The sequence below is a fragment of the Actinia tenebrosa genome, unplaced genomic scaffold (assembly GCF_029948245.1).
Source record: "Actinia tenebrosa isolate PJP-AT-01 unplaced genomic scaffold, QUT_ActTen_1.0 PGA_scaffold1__47_contigs__length_23844297, whole genome shotgun sequence".
Classification (NCBI taxonomy): Eukaryota; Metazoa; Cnidaria; class Anthozoa; order Actiniaria; family Actiniidae; genus Actinia; species Actinia tenebrosa.
The window spans coordinates 15434004-15449251 of NW_028292578.1; the positions used below are offsets into that span (position 1 = coordinate 15434004).

General features: G+C 36.8%; 2 protein-coding genes across 2 annotated transcripts; one reads left to right on the top strand and one right to left on the bottom strand.

The window, feature by feature from the left end:
* Positions 1 to 224: 224 nt before the first annotated feature.
* Positions 225 to 8853, bottom strand: LOC116297797 (transcription elongation factor A protein 1). Its single transcript, XM_031706094.2, has 9 exons — positions 8667 to 8853; positions 8056 to 8130; positions 7240 to 7348; positions 5942 to 6175; positions 4594 to 4626; positions 4069 to 4223; positions 3120 to 3266; positions 2284 to 2355; positions 225 to 1318 (listed from the first exon to the last, which is right to left on the bottom strand). Exons 1-9 carry the CDS (start codon positions 8733 to 8735, stop codon positions 1310 to 1312), a joined length of 903 nt encoding a protein of 300 aa, XP_031561954.2. The 5' UTR covers positions 8736 to 8853; the 3' UTR covers positions 225 to 1309.
* Positions 8854 to 10036: 1183 nt separating this feature from the next.
* LOC116297798 (uncharacterized) lies at positions 10037 to 14098 on the top strand. The gene is made up of 3 exons (XM_031706095.2): positions 10037 to 11373; positions 12405 to 12804; positions 13429 to 14098. The coding sequence occupies exons 1-3, from the start codon at positions 10138 to 10140 to the stop codon at positions 13953 to 13955; spliced, it is 2163 nt and encodes a 720-aa protein (XP_031561955.2). The 5' UTR covers positions 10037 to 10137; the 3' UTR covers positions 13956 to 14098.
* The last annotated feature ends 1150 nt before the right edge of the window (positions 14099 to 15248 follow it).

Below are 15248 nucleotides of genomic sequence, written 5' to 3' on the forward strand. Positions count from 1 at the left end.
GTACTGTGGAAGATATTTTGGGAGTGGATCAATGATAGGCTCCAAATATGATGAACAAAAAGAACTTTGAGTGTCAATAAATTGGAACATTGTTTTCCAATACTGGCACAGGCCGAGGCCAATCACATGCCATGTAAGAAGAAATGAAGATGATGGGGGTGATCAGCCAATATATTGTTTCACATTAATCATAAGTGGACAGTGCATAGAAAAGCTCTATATCGTTAATTTATAATTTTCTGTAGGTTAATTTTTATTAGTCTTTAAACCAAAGACATCATCAGAGAGTCCTTTTACATCAATTACTATTAATAAAGGGGTTATTGTGTCTTAAGACTGCAATTAAGCCAAATTGCTCTTAACAGCAAAACTCATACGATATGTATATGTCACAAATTAGATAGAAAACGGAAAAACAAAACCATGATATATACAAACACACACAAAATAATAGACCTTTTTAACTTGACTGGACGTTTTCGCATTTCAGACCAAATGTCATTCTCTAGAGTATCATTTCTTTGTTTAACGGTTGTGCATGAGAGGATGTGTAAATATGGATACAACTCAAACAAAGAATCTTATTCCTAAGAGAATAATAACATGTGTTCTGAAATAGGTAAACGTTACTCCTAAGGTAAGGAGTTCAATTGTTGAAATTAAGATGGTGTTTCTGTGACTTTGACAAAAAAGTACCAAGTGGAAATGAGCCATTGCATTTTAGGTTGGGTAAGATTAATAGTGACAGGGTTAGATAATACCTATGTCTAAGCCATAAAAGCCTATTGTTTCCTTTGAGAAGATTATCTCCTCTTTCCTTCCCTTCTTTAGGGGAAGCGGAGGGAGACTCTGTAGAATGTAGAATGTTTCTTTTGAAAAATCTTCCAAAATGCAATGGCCCATAGCATGTCTTGGCATAACATAAATTTCTGAAAATATATTATCACTTTCTATTTTTAATATCTTACAAAACAAAGAGAGCACATTATTTATATCACTACAAATGAAAAATCAACTGCTTAATCCTAAATGATCCTAAAAAGCTTGTTGTCATAAATTCGGAAATACGCTTACAGAAGAATTAGAAAGATGGAACCAAAATAGCAAAGCAACTGGAGATGGAAGATACAATCAAGTGTATATCAAGTTGACTGACAGGGGTTTCCAAGGGTTATAGTAGAGAGAAATACACTTGGCGTATTGTCACACCATATATAACAGCTATACCTTCAATACTAGTTGCTGCCAGATGCATTGACATCAGAACATATGTGAAACACATACCACTACTATATTCTTCACTTGTCTATTAACAGAACTGTAGGGAGAAGCAAAACGATCATTTGTAGTGAACTACAATAAGTAAATAATCAAAACGGTAATAGTAAATGATAAAACCCCTAAATAGGTGTCAATAGGGTATCTGTGGTGTATCAATACTTTGTTGGTAGGATGTCAGTAGGTTGTGAACAGTAGGTTGTAAGTTAAAAGTAACAGCAGGTTGATGGTAGATTGTCAGTTATTACAGCGTTGTTGTTGTATGGTGGAAGGTGCAGTATGTCGTTGATGTGGTTAATGCAAGTATCAGTAGGTCGTCCAGAAGCCAGGGCCCAGTTGTACATAGCCTGGATAGCTTTATCCAATGGATAAATCTTATCCAGTGGATAAATTTATTGGATAACAGCAGTCGACTTATCCACTGGATAAGGATTCATCCGCAAGATAGCGCTATCCAGGCTTCGTACAACCGGGCTCAGTAGGAATGTCTTCTATGATAGCCGAGAAGTTCTCATAAACCTTTCCACAAATGTTTTTAGGTTTATCTTAGATTCCATTCACCCTAAGCTTTTGAACTTTCCCTTAACTGTAATTCTTATTCCCGCAGGAAGAACACACGGTTTAAAGCGCTTTATAACCACAATTGGCTGAGGTTTAACATGTTCAATCAAACTAATATCTTTAACATATGTATGCTCTTCTCAACTTTTATTTTAATGATTATTAATAATTAATTTATTATTATTTATAATTATTATCAAGTCTTCTGACAATAAAACATTATTTTTGTATCAAATCCAATCAATAGAATATACAGTTCCAGGGTGCAGAATTCTTTGGGCCTGTGGCCCTGAAATATTTCAGAATTTCAAAAGGCAAAGGCAAGTTGGATGGGAGGGGTGGTGGGGGGAGGGTAAGAGAATGTTGATGCCACCCATGGCAGGGTTATGGATATAGCAAACTGTACTTCAAGTCTAACGTTAATGTGGTATTAAGTATACATACCTTCCATCTGTTCCCACAATGCAAACATGATACAAATGTTGTCATTGGTTCATCAGCACTTCGTGTTTGTAGCTATTTTACAAAAAAGAAAAGGCCAAATAACTTAATAGACTCCAACATAATATATATACTGTACTTGTATGCTTTTTTTGCAATCAAATTTAGCAAATCTTGAATGAATTTACCAAAATTAAAAATATGTTTTTACATATAGTCCCTTTTACAGTTCTCTGTGCCATCTTAAAAGGAAGCCATGCTTTGGCATGGAAGCGAGACAAACAGTCCAAGGTTACCTTTCGAGATGGTGCAGGGAACTGTGAAAGGGACTATTGTTTCATGTGTCCAGCCTGATAAAGACACTCACTGGGCATGTAATGCCCATTCATTTCTTTGCAAAAATGCTTAGTTTTAAAATTCCATATCTTTGTCAGTTGAAGGGCAATCTTTAAAACACTTTGTAATTTTACTATCATTGAGACAAATTTTATAGCAAACTCTGTTTTCCGATAAATCAAATATATCGTATTAGTCAAATCCAACTAGTGGTCTATTACCAATGCTGCAACCTGATTGGATGAGCTACTATTAGGCTATGAGTTATATCCTACTAATAGCTGAAAATTGCAGGCTTTGAAAACCAAAACACTACATTATAAATTTAACTTTAATTCAAAACTTGTTTACAGTTATACTGTATATTTGACCGACTATTGGATTCAACTACATAAAACAATAAGTCCTCTCGCCCTCATGAAGGAGAACATTTTCAAATTTAATGTGGCCAGTCTGCTGTAGTTCAGTGTTTGACTGAGATAGCTCCTAGATGTTAGCTTTACCTGATTATAAGTAGTTTTTCTTAGACCACATTTGCTACATTTAAATAAAGCGGTCACTGTTCCTGATTGTTTAGCCATTTGAGCTTCTCTTATTCCTTCTTTTGTGAACTTCTGGCGGATCTCTTTCATCTCTTCAGTGGCCATTTCCTAAAATAAATACAAAATTAACTTCCAGTAAATCATAACCGTTAAACTAGGTTTGAGATTTTTGAAAAGCTCTATCAAACAATTATTTTTAAAGGTAAACAACTTCTAAATGTCTGGATTTGACATGAAACTTTCTAGCATAGCGTCTTCAAAGGGTCTTTTTAAGCTGTCTTATACAGGGCTACAGGGTGAAGACAGATGGGCCAGGGCCTAAACTATATGGTTTTAAGTCCTTGTTCGGATAATAGAAATTCTGCTATGATTTTGACTAGCATTTAGGATTGATTTAAAGAATGAGGAATTCATATTTCATGGGTTCTCTTGGCAGAATCTGGAGAAAAACTTTAAAGCAAGGGAGAGAATGAACAATCACGACTCACGACACCTAGTACAGGAATAAAACTCAGGTCAGAGTGGTGAAGGGCGAGTGTTCTCACCACTATGTCACCACTGTTTCCCTAGAAACATTAAAGGCCATTCTCGTAAAGAAAGCCTTCACAGCTTTCTAACAAAAGATCGAAGGCTCTAGTAACACACAAATCAACCATTAATTTGATTGGTGTAAATTTTTTGCATAATCATCTGTTTCCAGTTTGCTGATTTTACAGCCAACAGTTGAAATTTGAATACTACAATGTAAGTTACATGTAACGGAAGTCAGAATATGTGGAGCATGTGTGTATCTGACGACCTAGAATCTGGGTCTTCCAGTTTGTGTGTTACCAGAGCCTTTAATTTTTTGGTGAGAAGGATCTGGATATGATAATGCATTAAAAGCATTCTAGCCTGGTATAAAGCATACCTCTGAAGACATGACGGCAAATCTTTCAGGGGGTATTTCTCCACCCAATACTCTTGCCTTTAACATTGGGTTTTTAGGATCACGCAAATTGTTGACCCTGCTTCGTATTCTCTGCTTATACTTTACATTGGTATCTTTGAATTCATCAAATATACCTTTATAACAGTTAAAAATCATAACTTTGTTATCATCATATGAATTACATATTATTTTGTCCACTTTTCCTTGAAAAAAATGTCCTTAAATAAGATTAGTATTGATCAGCCTTTTTATTAAAATACAGTAACTGCCAATTATCGTACATTGTCCAGCCAGAATGGGAACTTGTCTGGTTAAACCAATGCCTCGTTGGTCATTTTGGCCAATATCGTTGAGCCGACTTGATTGCCTCAAGGGATGATTATCATTAAGCATTTAAAAAAGTGACAAAAAACTCAAAGTGTTTATGGTTCAAGTGTTCTCACAGTGACTATAAATCTAGTGAAATACTATATTTTTGAGAAACTAAAGAGTTTTAAAGGATACACTGCTCGATTCTTGAGGCAACAACTTCAGGACCTTAAACATAAAAATAAAATCTTATTAAGTTAAGGTAAACATATTTTCTGATTGGGTAACAGGATGTATAGCATATTCATTGACACTCAGGCATGTATTCATGCATGTTCACTCTTTGGCCATTTTGTTAAAGTAAACATTTTAGTCCTTGACCAAAATGAGCCAGGGCTTTTAGAATGCTTTGGAGTGGGTAGTCATACAGCTGTAAGTCTGAAGTAGCTGGCTGTGATCCAATACAAGGAACAGACGGTTAACTTCGAACCAATCGCTGTAGCTCAGGCAGCTGCCAGCTTATTCCAAAAGCCCTACCAGTAGGCCCTGACCATTGGCTATTGTATGGCTATTGAAACACTAGTTATTCCAGCTTATTGCCTATTGCCTTTGGTTGGGACAACTTTTTTGAATAAATAAATAAAACAGCTTTTTCCGTACTCCATTCCGTAATAATAAAAAAAGGGGTAAAGGGATGAATTTATATTGCACCATTTCCAGGAGCTCAATAGCGCTTTACAAGATTAGTGGAGGACTTTACAGGCTGCACATTGAAGCGCTAGTAGCAGCCGTGAAGCTTACAATCATGAGTGATTTGTTAGTATGTTAGTATTATGCCTCCAGATTGGGATAGGCTGTTGAACCGGGAGACAATCCCCTACTCTTATACGAATAATTCAACAGGTTCTTTTATGTCCCCTATTTTACTGCAGGTTAGGAAGGGTTGGGAGACAGGGCCTACGGTTTTAAGTCCTTATCTGAGAAGACTTGAAGGTCTAACCATTTGCAGATATTATTACAAAAGGCAGCACCTTCTCCTCAGCTATTTTAAGACCCTGAGTGTTGGTCTGGCTGAGGCTTCACCCATGAACCTCCCGCACAACAGACCAACGCTCTTACCAACTGAGCTACCGGGTGGCGGTATACGGGTGACGTAATAAAAGACGCAGGATGTGATGTAAGCACAAAAGAAAAGTAAGGAGAAACACGAGCTGTAGGCGAGTGCTTCTCACACTTCTTGAGTGCTTACGGCCCTTCCTAAGTGCTTTATTGCTGAATGGAGCACAGAAAAAGCTGTTTCATTTGTTTTATTATATAGTTACTATTTTTTCAGTATCGAATTTATTTATGCAAAAAAGAAGACCATTGCGGGATCTAGCAGCACTTTGCACAAGCGGATAGTGTCAGCACTGTGCTCCGTTCACCAATAAAACACAGTTTTAACCAATCAGCGCACATGTACAATACTATCCTAACTATATAATAAATAGGTATATAATATACATTATGCTGTAATATACAAGAGCTCATTACACAAACTTACTAGCTTCAAAGCCTTCTACAACTTTCAATGAATTCTGGATCATTTCTTTGCATTTATCTCTGACAGAATTGTTGGTGGCAGCTGCTTGGGGAAATGACACTATTTTCTTGTCCATAGATGATGCTTCTGATGAATCAGACTTAGTACTAAGGGCTGGCGAGGTACTACGACTTGATTTTTCACTCTGTAGTAGCTTGTTGTTGTCTCCTTTGCTGTCCTGATCATTTGACTTCTCTATAAATATAATTATGACAATGAACTCGTGATTTTAACAATCTTGATATTATGAATGCACTTAGGCTTGTTCACAATAGCACCAGAATTAGAATCAGAATACGTGAGTACAGTTGTTTGGTTCTCTCCTGTGCTTTGAGGGTTTTCCCCCCAGGTTCTCCAGTTTTGCTCCCTCCTCAAAAATCAACTTTTAAACTCCAATTTGAATTCAGTGGATTCATATGAAGAGCCACTGTAGAAATGTCATTGTTAAATCTTGTTCAAAACTAATGAGCTAACCACTGTTGTCTTAAATCAGCATTATCTTTTTTTCAATCTGCCTAACTGTTTCAAATCTTGCTTTCCAATATTGCTTGGGGACATGATTGCTTTATTAGAGCACATACTGCAACACATTCAATGCTTTTCTATTTATCATTAATATCCAAAATAAAGGCTATTATTCCCAATGTGTATTTTTTTAAAGAATGGCAGAATACTTTAGAGGTGTTGAAACAAACTGCTGCTAACCATACTTCTCCTAAAACTTCTTTTGTCTACTAATCTCCATCTGCTTTATATCAACACACAGCACATACCATGTGCAAATAATACTTATTCATTTGTCTCCTGAATGTGGCAGTTGGAGGGCTGCGACATTTTGACTGCTATGTGCTACTGCTAGTCTTCATAAGGCAATGGTGTAGACCTGAAGGTTATGTAGACTTATGAAGATCACCTTCCAGTCTACACCATCCCCTGATGAAGACTGGCAGTGGCATTCAAAACATCACAGTCCTCCCAACTGCTACAGTTGTGAGACAATAGCCCACTTCTGAGATATGCTTTGCTTGTCACGCACAAATGTTTCAGTATGAGGCTACATGCTAAATTAAATTAATTCTTACCGACTGTCACGAATGACTGAGCATTTAGCATGTAGCCTCATACTGAAACAATTGTGCTTGACAAGCGAAGCATATCTCAAAAGTGGGCTATTGAATAGTTATAATCTTTTGATTTCTATCCACAATGAATAATCCTTTCCATTTTATTGTTTTCTTTCTGTTCAGTAAATGACATACCAGGAAGAAGCTTTTTCCAAGACTTGATGAGAGACTTTGCCATGACTTGAACATCCGAGTTATCACTCTTTTTTCGTAAAGTGTTCACAGACATTCCAATCCTTGTTTTCTGTGAATGAAAATGAAAGTAATAAAGTTAAATCCTATCCATGCAAGCATGGAAGAATAGCAATAGAGAAAGAAAACAAAGAAAATATAGGACCATAATATAATACCAGTATTGGACCCTAGCTCTTGGAGAGAACACAGAGAGTTAATATGTTTAAATAAGATGTAAAAAAATACCAGTATTTATGAGCAGGTTCATCGTCATATGTGTCTAAAATAATGGCTACTCTAATTTGCATTTCATAAAAGAAATGTAATAGTAAAATAAATTGCTGTTATGTGTGAAGTCACAAATGCACTTAGGAATTGGCTAGGCCTTGTGCTTCTCCTAATATTTCTTCCGGGGGGGAGGGTACTCTTGCCCGTTTAGGGTAGGGATGTGCTGCTGAGCCCTCTGAACCATGATCCTGTTCCAAAGTAAAATCACTGAAATTCATACCCTGTTCCAGAGCAAGATCGATTAAAACCATACCCTTTTCCGGTAGTGTGAAAATAGATATCCTGTTCCAGAGAGGAGAGATCATGATTTCATATACCCTGTCCCAGAGTGAGCGTGATTTTATATACCCTGTTCCAGAGTAGAATCACTGAAAACCATACCCTGTTTGGCAGCACATACCTGTATAGCGAATATAGGGGAGCACCCCCACCCCCGGGCGGCACAAGTTTCATATTTCTTAATTATTACTATTGATTGCATATGTGTACCTGCAAGCACTCTAATGTTATGGGTAGGTCTTTAAGATTTTTTAACAAATCTCTCGCAGCAAGCTGGTCCATTGCCTAAGGAAAAAAAGATCAAAACTTTACATTCGTAAAGTGTCCCTGGGTTTGAGACTTGTGTACTAAGAATGGAAATTTCAATTTCATCAGTGCTCTGGGGGTGGAGAATTTTTAAATTTCAAAATCAAAATGTCATATTCCCCTGGAGTCCCCCAACTCCCCCCAGCTGGGCTTAACATGGGTGCATAAACTAAAAAGAACTTGAATTATTAAGTTAGGCTTTGCATTAACAATTTGGTTGACACGTCGCCCTTGCTTGGATAATTTTCGTTTGGTCAACCGGTATCAAAATCATAAATGTGTAAACACTAATAAAGCAACTTTTTTCTAGTTCATCAACTACAGTAAGAAACCGCTTTTCCTTACGATATACACACACACACACAAAAAAAGAGTCTTATTTTGCAATATTTGATTTCAAAGTCAGTTTCAGTTCTTTTGAATGAAATGCTGGATGTATTTCTGTGAGTTTGGCGCTATTTTTATGATCATAAACACATGGTCGAGCGCTGATTCCTGGCAATGGGAAAACTTACGTCTTTTTCTTGAGACACGATCTTTTCCAGCTGTTTCCCAATCCTGAAAACCTCGTCTTCCAAAGACATGGCTGTGTATTTTTGGTGTTTTTACTAAAGATTTGCTAAACAGCTAACAAAACACTATGCTGTGTTTCATTTCATGGAGTCGCTCTCGGGGAAAATGAAGTGCCCGCGGAATTTGAAAGCAGCGGTAGAAACACAGGAGGCCCATAACAATGATATCAAAAGAGGGTCCTGAAGCTTAAGGAGGAAAGGGAGTGTCCTAGCGATTATGTGCATTGTAGATTCGGTACAAACATCTTTTTGCCATCATGCCTTATATGGTGTTGTTTGTACTGAGCCTACACCGCAATGCATCCTGTTTATCGAACTCAGAAAAGGCCTATTTTCCAGTCCCCATTTAGAACAAATCCCATAGTTCCTATCAGTTTTGCTCAAATCTCAATGCCATTATACATTTCCAAACTCCAACGTATCCAAAACTCTGCTGCTCGTCTTGTCACTAAAATTAGGATGACATATCACTTTTTCACACCTATTTTACGCAATCTTCATTGGCTCCCTGTACGCAAGCGCATCCGACAAGATCCTGCTGATTACTTACAAGGTCTTAAATGGCATGGCACCTGGCTACCTGATTGATTTGCTCACCCTACTCAAGCCAAACAGAGTCCTACGGTCTAATACTAACGACCACTTACGCCTATCAAGACCAAAGTTCAGAACTAAGAACTACGGATCTCGCGCTTTTTCTAGCCTATATTGTGGAACGATCTGCCGCTATCCATAAGGAACGCTACATCCACTGAATCTTTTAAAGGAAAACTTAAGACATTCCTAATTGACGCATAAATAATTATATTTTTAATAGTTAATTAAAAATTATATTTTAATAGCTAATTATTATTATTATTATTGCAGTGTACATATATATATATATATATATATTTATTCATTTATTCACTATTTATTGATTTATTCTATATTGTAAGAGCATTGAGATATTATGTAATGCGCTAGAATAAAATTATTATTATTATTTCGTTTGTGAATCCCATTCCCAGTGTATAAAATCCCATAGTTTCCAGCCCAAAAAAAGACAATATCTCAGCTCCCATTTTACCCCTTCGAGACCATCGTAAGATCACCATCCGTTAAATCATCCCAAATTTATGATGAAAAAAAAAACACACTTGGAGAATAATTTTTAAAAATCACAACCACTTTTCGTGATCTTTAAATTTATGTTTAAATGGAAAATCAAATGGCTGAAGTAAATGTACATCGAGTTTTTACATTTTGTTCGTTGTCATGGAAACCGTATACGGCTATACACGATTGGCTTTTGATTGGCAGTACAATAATTAGCGCTAATTGATTGTATATTACTATATTCATCTGGAAGAAAGCGGATTATTCGGTCTGTGCCTCTGTTATTCCCTCATTCGAGGGCTCCTATACTAGTAATATGGAGCAAAAAGCAACTCCTCAAGAAGCAATGATAAATGAGCAATTTACAACCTCATTCGAGACTGATTTACCTCGTGACGCAGGAAAGGTGGTCAAACAACCGAATGATTGTTTCGCACAGGGCGCCGATAAAAATCAAACCAAACATCTAAATGAATTTGTCGTTAACGACGATAACAAGCAAATCAAAGAGAAAAGTATGGATTCCGCGCAAGAAACTAGTTTTCAGTTAAGTGTTTCAGAAGCAAATCAAGAAAATCGGGAGGATAACATTGTGGCTGGAGAGACATCAGAGATCCAAGAAATAACTATGGCAATCAAAACGCTAACCCCAAGGAAAGCCAAGAAGAGGGGTATATTTGTGAGCTATTCTCCCAATGCAAGCTACGAGGAGAAGAGGTTTATTTGCTATACGGTGAAAGAACTTAAAAATCTCGGTTATGCAGATGACATTTGGTTCGATAAAGACGAAGGGGTAATAGAGAGCCCCGCGAGCTTGCAACAGCGATTGGAAATAGTCGAGAAATGTCGCGCAGCGTTAGTTTTCCTTTCCACTTCATATCTTAATTGTAAGTCTTGTAAGCACGAGAGCACAGTCCTTTTTAGAAGAAACGAAGAATCAATCAGTACCGATTTGTCTGATGATCATCCTCGTCCCGTTAGGTTGTTTTGCATTAACTATGATGTAGTTCACGTCCCTCCTAACTTCTGCAAGCTGGAGGACATTGTCTTCTTGAACTCAGAGGCTTTGGCTTTTGCCAGTGTTGCTGAAAAATCTTCAGCTGTCGTGGGAGCATTTAGCGAAGAATTAGAAAAATACGCATTGTTGTTTGGCGCCAGTGCTTCCGCCTTAAGCGAACACGAGGGAAATTTCAGAGCGAAAAAAGTTTATTCTTGGGACGTTGATGACGTCCAGGAATGGCTAGCCTCTCTGCAAGTTCACCAGAGGTTCGGATTATCATTTGAGGAAAACCAAATTGATGGGTTTCTGCTACTTTCTCTAAGCGAGAGCGACTTACAGAACCATTTGATGATCGAAAGTAAGGTTGTGCGTCGAAAGCTTCTGCAGCATTTGAAGGGTATCCTCGAGAAGGAAAACCTCGAGAAGGACCGCTGGTTCGTGAAACTCCGGAAAACAAAGACAAAAAGTGAATCAGTTTACATAATCTATGATCCTACCGACATGAAATTCACAGATCGATTGAGAAAAGAGCTTGTTAAGAAAGGTTTACAGGTGAGCCGGGGTCCTTTTGTTATTAATATGGTGAAGCATTCATAGTTTACTTATTTAGCATCATCTTCATAGCAACAGACTACATCTACAAACTTTAATACAGTAAGGGAGCATTATTCCAAATGGTGCCAGAATTTCAAACCATATTGTAATCGTGCCATCTAAAAAGCAATTTATTTAATAGACAATAAAGTACACAATTTGAAAGGATTTCAAAAGAAAACCCCAAATACAATGCAACGAAAGTGCTATCTTTTGATAAATTTCATTCAAGCGATCAAAACCGTACATATTTCATGTTTACGTTTGTGAGGTTAAATAGTGTATTTAGAATAAATTAACGTGACATTGGAAAACTGGAAATGGAATGAAGTGAGTTGTGGAACCATTTCCACTGTCTTTTGAGGAAGCTCGCTACTTCTTTTTAGGTAAAAAAGAATGTTACTAATGTTCAACTTTTTTGAACTATGTACTTGGTATTGCTACAGCAGTCTTTTCAAATAAGCATACATTATAAGGGCTACTAAGCTCAGCCTTTTTCATATAATTTTTTTTCTTCTCCTTTCAGTCTTACTAATAGGATAGTACATCAATTGCAAGTGCAATTTTTTAAATCGAAGTCAATAAAAGTACCAAGCATTTTTATTAGAAATGTAAAAATATTATATATAGAAAAATATATATGTATATATTTGTAGATTTGAATTTCAAGTTGCTTATCAGTTAACTTTAAGCTCCATCTGATCTAGATATCAGCATTTAAGGTGGCTCGAACTTCATTTCAACCAAAGTTACCACAGCAACAGTGACGTCATGGTGTTTTTTCATACTATAGCATGACTCTATCTTTGCACAAGTATAAGAGCATGGGCTTTAATTTCTGTTGTACATTAACTTTTACAAATATTTACTTTTCTATCTTCCTATCTTCAGGTTCACCTGCAAAAATCAACATCCCTAATTTTTCTAATTTGGCAAATATTGAATGAAGCACCAATATATTTATTGTTATATTATGCTTATACTGACAGGTATTCCATCATGAGAGGCTAGGACAATCAAAAGAGGAATTCCTTCAGCTAAATGGTGCTCAATTAGCAGCAGCCAGTCAAGTTGTTCTCATCATGTCTAGTGAATCAGCCACTTCATTGTTTGTCTATAATGAGCTACAATTTGCAGCATGGCTAGATAAGCCATGCATTGTTGCTATGGTGAAGAACTCTTGGAGCAAAATGAGGCTGAACATGCAAGCACTTTTAGGGAGTTTTCCAGCAGTGGATTTTGAGACTCAACCATTTCATGAGAGTCTTGATGTGCTACTTTATCATGTAAAGCCTTTACGGAATATGCCTGCTGTGATCCTTGAACAAGAATTCTTAGATCGCATGGTGGATGGCATTAAACCACTACAAGTATTAGTGAACAATACAAGTATGTTACAGTGTTTTTAATTTATTTCTTTCACTCTTAAAATATATACTGTATATTATTCATGATAGGGGCAGATTGAGGGAGCTAAGGCAAATCAATCAAGCCTTAGCAAGGAATTTTGCAGAAAACATGGCAGGTAGCCAAATTTAAACTTTATCAATGGGTCTTATGCAGCAGCCATGTTTATTCTCATGAGAATAATAATAACCTTTGTTTAACCTATACAAATTTAATCTCAAGCACTTGAATGCAAAACTATGTGTGAGAAAATCTATTGTTCCATTCAACATGGCTGATTGAGAAAATCTATTGTTCCAGTAAACATGGCATTGTTCAGTCAATTTTTTGGGAAAACCAATTGTTCTAGTCAACATTACTGCTGCATGAGAAAAGCCCATAAGCATGTCTGCCCCTATTTCTGTTTCTTGAGAACACCTTTTCCAGCCAGTGCATATACACTGTAGGATGTTTCCAAGGGCTGAAAAGCCAGTAAATAGCTTCCATATTAGATTCCCAATTCCCCCTGGACCCCCCGGACCTGGACCAAGTTGGACCCACCCCTGCCCAAATCCCTGTAGTGTGCATTCCATATCATATGCTGATCCTTTTTTAATTTCTAAATAGGTAGTTCCATTGAAGCACCACTCCCATCTTCCCAATCAAAAATCTTTTTAAGTTACCATTGGGATGTCCAATCTAAAGTTGAGCGACTCGTTCAGTATCTTGACAGTCAAGGATTTGAATGCCAGACAGATGTAAATGCTGTTTCAAAGAGATCATCACTCACTCCTAAATCACCTCTGGGTATTGGTAACGAAAACTTGCAGTCTCAGGTTCAGCGAAACATGAAGTCATCCTATGTTGTACTATGCTGTGTAACTCAAAAGTATATTTGCTCTGAAAATTGCTCAAATGACTTGAGCCTTGCAGATTCTTTGTCCAAACCAATCATCCCACTGATGTTTCAGTGGATGTCCTGGCCTCCAGAGGGTGTTGCCATAAAGGCACGGAAAATCCTAGCACCTCTACATTATATTGACTTAAGCAATGAAAAATTATTCAAGAAAAACTTGCACTCAGTTGTTTTACAATTAAACAAGCAACTGAGTGTTAGGAGTCCAAGAGATGGTAAAAGGGACAGAAACAAATAGAAAGTTTTAAGAGATAATTTGTTGTACAATAATAATTAACGATTAAGTCTTATTAACCTAAGCTTACCTAAGAATTAAGTCTACAGTACATCATTTAGATGGAATAAATATGTTGCTTTTCCTTCATGGAAGCTAAGCTTAAAGATTCGTGAAGTCTTTACTAGGAAAGGGCTAGTCTAGGTTTTAGGGATCGTACTACTAAAAGAGAATTACGCGTGACCAACGCCTTACCTCTAGTTCCTTGCTGATTTGAACCATCACTTGGTCATATTATTCATCTCTTGCATCTTATTTATACGAAACATGAAGAACCTTTCCTCAAAATAGCCCCAAATATAACAACGATAGCCAGCAACGCATATCCCATCGATCTCTGTGAAAAAGCTAATTTCGCGCCAAAACGCTCAATTTAGGGCATTTCCATTGGTCAATAATTTTTGCCGCGCTTTTTCACGCGGCTGCGTCAGAAAGGTTTGAATTTGCATTCATATTATAATTTATTTAGATTCCTTTTCACTATCTTATAATTTTATTTCAATTGAGTTCTACTATCTAGCTCTTTAGTTCCTTTTTACCCTGGCCGTACCTAGCAAAAGAAGAACCGTGCGCGAACTTGCAAATCTTCCAATAAGTTTAGATGATCCTCCGGATGTCGTAAGCCAACTGTAAGCCAAAAAAAGTGCAGCCATTGGTCGACCGTTGACATAAAAATCAAAACACATCCTGTAGCTTTCACAAAAGCAGAACTGCAAAAGTGCTTAAGTTTTGAAATGTTTTAGCGCTATGCCTTTGAATGTAAGAAATTGTTTTAGACACGAAGTGGATGGTGGATGGGCATGGATCGTGTGTGCTGCTTCTTTTGTTATTCAGTTCGTTGTGTTTGGGATAATTCAGTCGTACGGCATTATTTTCATCGCACTTCTGGATGAATTCAAGTCTGGAGAATATGAAACCGGTAAGAAATTTTGTATTACAAATCTTCATTGGAATACTACGTTGCTTTAAACAGTTTAAATTGTAGGTATTTTAGCTCATTTTTGGATGCAAACGAAACCTTACTATGCATCTTCATCTACAGATTTCCTAAGACAGAACCCTCATTTTTTCGGGACGAAGCAAAGTTCTTGCTTTCATATAAAAAAAGACTTTTTCATGTAGTTTTAACATTTCCAGGCATAATCTAGTTTAAAGTTGAATGAAAATGCTATATATATTTAAGGCTACTTAGTCTCAGCATCGATAAAAGAATAATTATCATAGTTTGGAGAGATTTGAAGGTTTGTATGAAAATGA